This window comes from Gaeumannomyces tritici (assembly GCF_000145635.1).
Source record: "Gaeumannomyces tritici R3-111a-1 unplaced genomic scaffold supercont2.4, whole genome shotgun sequence".
NCBI classification, from domain to species: Eukaryota; Fungi; Ascomycota; class Sordariomycetes; order Magnaporthales; family Magnaporthaceae; genus Gaeumannomyces; species Gaeumannomyces tritici.
The window spans coordinates 3,555,159-3,563,528 of record NW_008804548.1 but is presented as its reverse complement, the minus strand read 5'-3'; the positions used below and the strand labels follow the sequence as shown (position 1 = coordinate 3,563,528).

The following is an 8,370-nucleotide window of genomic DNA, read 5'->3' as shown; positions in this document are numbered from 1 at the left end:
GCGCTCGGCGACGGCGTCGCGCAGGCCGGCGAGGGAGGCGACGGCGGCGGGGACGGCGGCGGGCGTGGGGCGGCGACGGCAGAAGGGGCAGTCGAGGGCAGCCAGGTTCAGGATGGCGCCGGCGCGGTTCTGGCCGTACCAGGCGGCGTGGCAGGGCGCGCACACGCGCTGGCGGCAGCCCGAGCGGCCGCCGCAGGCCAGGCGGAGCAGGTCCTTGCGGGTGCTGGAGAAGCAGAGGGTGCAGAGGCCCGACTCGGCGCGCCGGGAGAGGACCCAGGAGGCGAGCGAGGTGAGGACCTCGGGGGTGTTGTGCACGTGCTTGCCCTGGATGGTCAGCTGCGGCACCACCGCTGTCGGCTTGTGGCCGCTCTCGGCTATCTTTGTGTTCTGGTCCGGCTTTTTGGAGATGGCGAGTCCGGCTGTCTTGGATGCCAAGCCGTCCCTCGCGTAGTCTGCGACTCCCGGGAGGATCTCGACCTGCTTGGAAAATCCAGCCGTGCCGTCCTTGAGGCTAGTCACCAGCTTGTACATCGACCCGCCGCCGAACGCGGCCGGGATCTTGCCACCGTCGTTGCGGAGCAGCCATGCCGACCCATTCTCCGCCGTCAGATCCTTGGCTGTGGTCTCCGTCTCCACAATCGTGTCGACCTTGCCGTGCGTGCAGGCCGGACATTCATAGTCGGCCGGCGCGAAGCCCGCGGGACGGTACTCCTCGGGCCAGATGATGCGACTCAGACACTTCTTGCACTCGACAAGGTGCGCCGTCGAGACGGCTTTCTGCTTCGCCGCCGGGGGCAGCTGCTCCTTCACCCTGCAGTAGTGGCACTTGGGCTTCACGTTCAGCATGCCCGTGTTGTAAACGACATACTGGGCGCGACACTGCCGCACGCCGCACTCGACCCACGCTAGGGGCATCTCCTCACAGCTGTCGGGTGACAGCCCCGCGAAGCCCATGATGCACTGCTCCCTTTCTTCCTTCGTCTTGTACTCGGACAAGCACATTCCACAGGTCCCCTTCTCGCCCATCACGGTGACAGACCGTGGAAGCTTGCACCTCTTGCACTTGACAAAAGGACCCATGGGCGATCGGGTCTTGTCCGGGCGCCAGCCGACCTTGGCCTTGAGGGTGGTGGCCATGTTGAACTCGAGCATCTTGTAGTCCACGAGGGCACGGAACAGGGCGCGGTCCGTGTCTTTGAGGATCGAGGCCGTCGCCATCTTGCGCCTTCGCACCTCGGCGTCAGCTTCCAACAGCAGATTCAGACAGCTAACGTTCCAGGTTTCGGGAAAGTCCATCGTGTTCCACCGGCCTGTCCACATGGACATCTCGACCTCTGCGACCTCCTGCAGCGGCGTGATTCCCATGCGGATGCTGAGCGCAGCGAGCAAGGCCGCCGGGCGGGCCCCGAGCATCGTACCGGGGAGGACGGCGTGCAGCAGGACCCTCCAAAGCTTGCGGCTGTGCTCCTCCCGGGCCAGCGCCAGGGGAATCCGCGGGACCTGATCCTGGGGAGCGGACGCGATATGCGCCGGGAGCTCCTCCTTGGTTTGTGCGAACGATAGGCATGTCAGGATCCTGCCTAGGCGTCGGAGGATCCGGTAATCGCACGACCTCCCGATCTCCAAGAGCTCATCCCGCGTGAACGAGAGCCCGGCCCTGTCATCATCCTCGTCGTCGGATTTGTCCGCCGCTGCCATCTTCTGGAAGTCGAGGGTCGGATCGAGGTAGAGGCACGGGAACCGCTGCTCTTCAGGAACGCTCTCCACAAGCTCGGCAATCTCAGAAGCGTAGTCGTACGAACCCTCAAGCCATGCCTCCAAGCGGGACTTGGGAGCTGTGGCGCCTTCGGCAGCGGCGGCGGTGGCGGCGGCTGTCTTTATGCGATCTACGGCCGCGCCAAAGGCCGTCACCAGCTCGTCGCGGGCAGGATTGCCCCTGTCGTTGCAGACGGTGCGCCACAGGCTGCCAAACACCGGGTTCACGGTCATGGCGGTCGCGTCGGTGGCGATGATGGCGCGCAGGTGCTCGACCACGAGCTCGCGATAGGCCGGGTCGGCCACGTACCGCTTCGAAAACGCTTCCATGGCGGGGCGGGGGTGGACGTGGTCATGGAGCTGGTCCAGCGCGATCGTGGTATATAGCATGTTGTCCTTGACCTTGCCGGTATACTCGGGCTTGTCGCGCCAGACCATGAAACGGCTCGACGCCTCGTCGTCCTCGCCAGTGAGCTCGGCCAGGTTCTTCTTGTGCTTGTAAGTCACGACGATGGTCTCGGTGCTCTTGGCGGCGGTCTTGTCGCTGCCGGCGTTGGCTGCCCCCCGGTCCTTCTTGATGCCCATCCACGCCAGGAGGGTGTCGACGGTGAGCTCCGTGATGAAGGCTGCCGTGATCTTATCCACCGGGACTCGCAGGCAGGTGCCCCTGGTGCGAGATGAAAGCAGCGTGAATGTACCCAGGGTGTCTTCGAGGTGGCTGCCGATAATACTGAAGACCTTGCATGCCTTGGGGCCTGTGCGGAGCATGTGTGCTGCCTGTATCCAGTCTACGAACAGATTGCCCGTCCCACCGTACGAATCCTTATCCCCAAGGGTGCTCTTCTCTTTTTCCCAATTGCCGCCTTTGGTGGCCGCAGTGTGCGGAGGGGCGTCGGCAAAAAGGAGCATGCTTTCGCGTTTGAACACAATGGTCAGTGAGGGCTGGAGCGGTGCGGGACCAGACATGAGGATAGATGCTGAACTCACATGGTCTTGGCCTCCGCCCTCATATGTTGGTACGCCGCTGCAAGGCCCGTCTTTGCCGCCTCGGGCCAGTCGCCACCGCCTTGAGGGGAGAGAGAGCGGGCGAAGACGAGGAGATCGGTGCTTGAGACTGTGTGGCCGGGCTCCACGGCCCCGTCCACGAGATACCACTTGGACCACTCGATCAGCCTGACATCGCAATAGTCGCGGTACGCCAGGACGCCGATGCGAGAGAAGCAGCCGGTCAGGGCCGAGATCCGGATGATCTCGGGCAGGGACTTGGAAAGGGACTCGAGATAGTCGCCCATGGAAGCGGTAGCATCTGTGAGTATCATGAGGTCGTACGGCATCCCGTTGGGGTCTTGCACACCCTCTGCCTCCCTCGCCGTGCTCGCCATGGTTGCGGTTCGTGACTATACCAAGAGTAGAGCCCAGGAGGACGAGTTAGCTGCTCTCTCGCGAGAAGAAACCAAGCAATGTTGTTCGGTAGAGAAGATGGAAATGGGGAGAGGAGAGGGCGGTTGAGACAAGCTAAATACTTTTTTTGGCGCTAATATAATTGATGTATGCAGCGGCTCAGCCCCTTGGATAGCTCGCAGCTAATGCCAGGGCTGGCCGGGGTGACTCGATGCCATCCCCAGATCGAGCTGGGAGCGTCCAGGGCATTGCTGACTCACCCGGGGAGGGCTGACACCACCGCGATCCTGCGCGCGGCGAAACACATGGTTGTTGGTGGCCGCTATCCCCTTGGGAGTTGTTGGGTAACAGACATTGAGCCAAAGGCGCGCTGTTAGAGGACCCTGAAATAGAAGCCCGTTGCGATTTGCCGATGGCGTGAGATCTGTGGATGTGCACCCGACAGCACTCAGCGGGACACGGTGGCAAGACGATCTTTACAACAGGAAGCGCGCGCCAGAGTGTGGGATCCAGCATGGTTCGTTTTGCGGCGTCTGGAGAGCCTTGCAGCTGACATCCATACATGTTCCGTGTTGTGGTCGCGCGTTGTTTTTGGTTAGTGGAATGAAGGCGCAGCGCTGCCTGCAGGGTCCTCGTCTCCTTTAGCCCCACTGTTATTCACAACGGATGCCTTATTTCTCGTGTCGAATCTGCGTGACAGCTCGTTCAAGCAGGACTGAAAGCCCAATGTCTCCCATTTTCTGGCCACGGCAACAGAGGAGTTACGGTCTCGGCGAAGGGGTGTTTTCATGATCGTTTATCTATAATCAGACAGGGCATTAACGTTGTGACGAATCAAACAAGGACGTCCTTGGCAGAGTACGGATTATCCATTATGGCTATAAGAAATTCTAAACCACGCTTGCTATATGTAAAAAGTCATCATTCGCTTCGTGATTAAGCCAGCAGCATCGCCGCGGCGGCAGCGGCAGCGGCCATGACAGCCACGGCCGAGGCCCTGAGCGACCCGGCGGCGTCCTTCTTGGCGTCGCTGCCTGTGGCCCCTGCCCCGTTCCCGGCGCGCCAGACGGGCGGCGTCCCGCTCGGGGCCACCCCGTTGTTGACGGCGCCCGGCCCCGTGTACTTTGCCTCGAACCGGACGGCGTCCGAGTAGGGGGGCGTGTTCTCGAGCCCGCCCCTGGCCGGCATGGTCTGGTCCGCGTTGACGGTGCTGCCCTTGACGCACTTGGCGCCCCTCCACGCCACGTCGGCGGCGTCCTGCCACACCGTCTGCGGGTCGCGCAGGTTCTCGGGCCGGAAGAAGCGCCGGCAGTGCGCGGCCTCGTAGACGAACTGCAGCGGCGGCGCGTCCGCCGGCGCCCCGATCGGGTACTCGTTGTACCAGTTGATGCTGGCGGACCCGGCCAGGTCCGTCGGCTCCAGGGGCGGGCTCGCGACGGGGTGCAGCTTGACGCCCGACGGCGCGGGCGGCATTGTGGGTGAGGTCGCCATTTCCCTCAAAAAGTCGAGCTGGCGGACCTCGCCGCCGCGCGTGCCGCCGATGGCCTGCATGGGTCTCTCCTGCGGCCTCCCGCCCAGCGCGATGGAGCGGGCGCCGGCCTCCCTGGTCATGAGGCCGGCGATGCCCGCGCACGTGGACGCGCAGCCCCCGTCGGTGACGACTATGACGTCCTCGGGCTTGAACGGCGGCTCCTGCGGCGCCCCGGTGTCGGACGTGTCGAATCCCATCAACGTGAAGGCGCCGTCATCGGTCGTCCTAGCGTCCACCAGGGCCCGGTTGGTAACGCTGTCCTGCTTGACCGTCTTGTCGGGGCCGAAGAGGTCGGCGGAGCTGCTGAAGTTTGTGAACTTCATCGTCTTGGCCCCGCCCCAGAGATCCAGCTCAAACTTCGTGCCCCAGACGCTGTTCGAGTAGTGCTGCATGGCCGGCGTTGCGCGCCACCTGATGGCCTGGAACGCCTCAGACTTGGGGAAGAGGTTCCGATACATTTCAAGACCGGACCAGAAGGCGCCGCCGCCGTTACCCTGCAAGTCGACGATGAGCTTGGTGCGGCCGCTGTCCTTGCACTTCTTGGACAGCGACCTCACCAGCCTCCGCATCTCGGCGCGGAGCATGGCATCAGTGACATTGAGCTTCGCATCAGGGCTGAAAGTCAGGACCCTCAGGACACATGTGTCGCGGTACTTGCTGTCTCCTCCGAGGAAGATGCCAAACGTGGTGCCCCACTTGTCCTTCTCCACGATCTCCTCCTTCCCCGACAGGGCGCCGGTGGGGGACTGGCGGCGGTCAAGCGGCCTTTGGTGGGCCAGCAGCGGGTTTTCGAGATGGCGTTTTGCGTGCGCGAGGCTCTCTGCGCTGCCGTCGCCGCCAGGAAGCTCAAACACCCGATGCACGTCCGCGCCGGTGTTTATGCTGTTCCAGATGCGCATCTCTTCGCGGGCGAGGGCCGCATAGTTGGGGAAAGTGCGGATGGTGTTGTTGGCAAACTTGAAAGTCGTGTTGTCCCGAAGTTCACGCAAGCCGGTGACAAAGTGGCCAGGCCTTGTCCCTTTCTCGAAGAGCTCGTTGTACTTGGAATCCGGGTCTCGGTTTGCAACCTCAAAGGAGGCGGCGCGGAGCACCGCCTGAACCGGTTCGCCGTCGATCTCGATCACCTCGGAAGGCGTGAATCCAGCGCCAGCTCCCTTGGAGATATCCGTCGCGGCGTAGATCTTCGGAAGCTGAATTCCATCGCTGGAAACCGATGTGATAGGCACGGCGCGAAGAAATTGGAGGGCGGTAAGCAGGGCAGGGAGATAGAACAAATGACCCTCGGAAGCGGCATTGAACTGTGTTTTTTTTATCAGCACTCTTGCCCCAGGCTAATTATCGCCAGTTCGGATCCTTCAATAATACTTACCACACCCCTAAGCTCGCTCATGAACTGGTATTGGTTTGAATACTTTCCGTCGACGAGTTTCTTCCTCATCTCGCTCAGGGCGCCAGCCAGGTCGACTCCAGGTACCAAATACCCAGGCGGCGGGCTCTTCAGGTAGCCGAGAGTGCTGAGCTCCTGGAGGTAAGGTGAAAGGCTGGATCCAAGGGGAAAGTTGCAAGACTCGTCAGCATGGGTGTGCGCATCTCAGGGGCCGCGGGTCTGGTTGCTTACTAGTCAATAAGCCCGACGTCTCTCCCGGTGTCAACCTCTATAGAGTGTAGGCAGTTCAATGCCACAGAAGGGGCCACAGTTGCGACGTCTTTGGTCTGCGCCTTGGCCTCGGTGCTGACCATACCGCAGTACGCGGTAGTGTTCTGCTGCCGGGGCAGAACGCTGCCCGCTGCCACTGGGGCAAGGGCGAGGAGTAGAATGGGGAGAACCATTATGTGTTAGGTTTGGGGCCTTGCTATTAAGTTGAAGGCAGAACGTGAGGCCAAGCAAGTGACACACTCTAAATAGCAAATGCTGAAGCCATCACGATTTGGGGGGCGGCCATCTTATATGCATCGCGCCTCAGTAGCACATAGCAATCTCATTATTCACCGGGACCCTGGCCGAGGGCGGCCAGCAGGCCGCGTCCCAAGAGGCGCCACCAGATGCGGGCCACCAACAGCACCCGAACCCCAGCCTCGAGGGGGTCGCCAAGAAGTGCACTCGCCATTTTATTGGTCAATTCCTCCTGCAGAGAGCGTCCACGGACCGGATCCGCAGCAGGGATCCCGCCGGTTCCCACGACACGCTGGAGCGCGCCTGCGGGCGCTGCAAGCCAACCAACAACGGTCCATTCACTTTAGCCCCCATCATCCTCTCCACCAGCCGCCTGGACCGGGCGCCTCCTCCGGACAGGCGAGAGGCAGGGCTGACGTGCGCTGCGCCGTTGTGTGGCAAGGAGGGGATACCCTGCTGTTTTGTTGTCTGGGGTGTCATTTGGCCCCCAGCACGCGTATGGTTTGCCTCTCCAGCGGCTCGCCCACGCGCAACCAGCGTTTGCCAAGGACAGGGGCCGAGCCAAGCGCGAGCTGAGAACAAACGGGAGGCAATCGCGGCAACAAACGGCTCCCCGACTCAGCCCTTGCCACCATGTAGCATTGGAGCTTGTTAAGCGATTTTTGGCAGTCTCGGATAGAATGCAATGCTTGAATCGTGGAGATGGGCACGCCCGGATCAAAAAAAAAACGGGACACTTTTCAATTGGTGGTGGTGGTATGCACTGGGGCGAAAATTGAAAAGTGCCTCGTTTTTTTTTGATCCGGGCGTGATGGGAAAGCATCCGCTTGCATGATGAATGATGACAAGGAGGGGTTCTGGAGAGGGGGCTAGAGAAATTGCCCTCTGGCCACCAGCCAGAAGACTCGCGAGCACGAGAACGCAAAGGGAAAGCCGGAGCCTCTGCGCTGGCATACTGTGTAGTGGCGCCAACGGCTTGAACTTGGCGCTGCTTGATTCAGGTGAGGAACACATTGGATTCTGCGGTCCATGTTTTATCACCGCCTGGCAATGATCTGCCCAAGGACCAACGGACGCGAACATGCATGTCTGGAGCTCGTTCCTGCCATCCAACCGGGAGTATAGGCTGCCGACTCCGACAAGCAAAGGGAAAGTGAGCTCGGTGCCAAGCGTCAGCAAAGAAATGAAAGGATCCCCAGAAAGGAATCCCAGAAGTGACAGCGACTGCGAGAGGAGGGCGGGAAGGCAGCTTTTGGGTAACACAAGTGTAGGAGGATTTTCTTTTCCGGCTTGGGGGCCCGTCGACTGTCGGAAAAATAAAGAGTGTGTCTCTGGCGTTTGCGGTGGGATCCGAGAAGCGGACTCGCCCGGCCACGAAGCTGGGCAGACTGGACCGTGCGATCAGCCCACGGTTTGACTGCCGTGCATGCATGTGTGGCCTAGCATCGACCCGTGGCTTTGTCAACTGTCTCGCCACACGAGGCAAATTCCAGGCAAACACTTAGTCTGGCCAGCAAAATATGGAAGCAAGACCACAGAAGCAGACACAGAAAAGCACTTAGTGATGTCAACCGCGGGATTATGATACTTGAAGCAATCGCCCTGCTCCGGTTAGGCCTCCATCACCAGCAGCATGCCAAATTCGCATCGTGGCTTTGGGCAGAGCCCGCCGCCTCGTGCTCTGGCTCGTGTCGAGCATCGGGTTCTCGTGTGGCGGCAAGTCGGGAATGCTCTCAGGCATAGCCCCCAACTGAACCCTACGGTCGCACCCGTGGCCCGATCGAGCCGT

General features: G+C 61.3%; 3 protein-coding genes across 3 annotated transcripts; all 3 read right to left on the bottom strand.

The window, feature by feature from the left end:
* Positions 1-806: 806 nt before the first annotated feature.
* GGTG_08597 (hypothetical protein) lies at positions 807-3,137 on the bottom strand (the record flags this gene model as incomplete). Its single annotated transcript, XM_009226439.1, has 3 exons — positions 807-825; positions 869-2,665; positions 2,743-3,137. The coding sequence occupies 3 exons, from the start codon at positions 3,135-3,137 to the stop codon at positions 807-809; spliced, it is 2,211 nt and encodes a 736-aa protein (XP_009224703.1).
* A 178-nt stretch (positions 3,138-3,315) lies between these two features.
* GGTG_08596 (hypothetical protein) lies at positions 3,316-3,720 on the bottom strand (the record flags this gene model as incomplete). The annotated part of the gene is made up of 1 exon (XM_009226438.1): positions 3,316-3,720. The coding sequence occupies one exon, from the start codon at positions 3,718-3,720 to the stop codon at positions 3,316-3,318; it is 405 nt and encodes a 134-aa protein (XP_009224702.1).
* Positions 3,721-4,006: 286 nt separating this feature from the next.
* On the bottom strand, positions 4,007-7,330 carry GGTG_08595 (hypothetical protein). Its single transcript, XM_009226437.1, has 3 exons — positions 6,306-7,330; positions 6,057-6,228; positions 4,007-5,985 (listed from the first exon to the last, which is right to left on the bottom strand). Exons 1-3 carry the CDS (start codon positions 6,515-6,517, stop codon positions 4,093-4,095), a joined length of 2,277 nt encoding a protein of 758 aa, XP_009224701.1. The 5' UTR covers positions 6,518-7,330; the 3' UTR covers positions 4,007-4,092.
* Positions 7,331-8,370: the final 1,040 nt, after the last annotated feature.

Excerpts from the sequence above, each read along its gene's own strand:
- GGTG_08595 (XM_009226437.1), bottom strand. The coding sequence starts at position 6,517 with ATGGTTCTCCCCATTCTACTCCTCGCCCTTGCCCCAGTGGCAGCGGGC. Across the intron at positions 6,229-6,305 it reads GACGTCGGGCTTATTGACTA|CCTTTCACCTTACCTCCAGG; the intron begins GTAAGCAACCAG and ends CCTTGGATCCAG. Across the intron at positions 5,986-6,056 it reads TGAGCGAGCTTAGGGGTGTG|TTCAATGCCGCTTCCGAGGG; the intron begins GTAAGTATTATT and ends AAAAAAACACAG.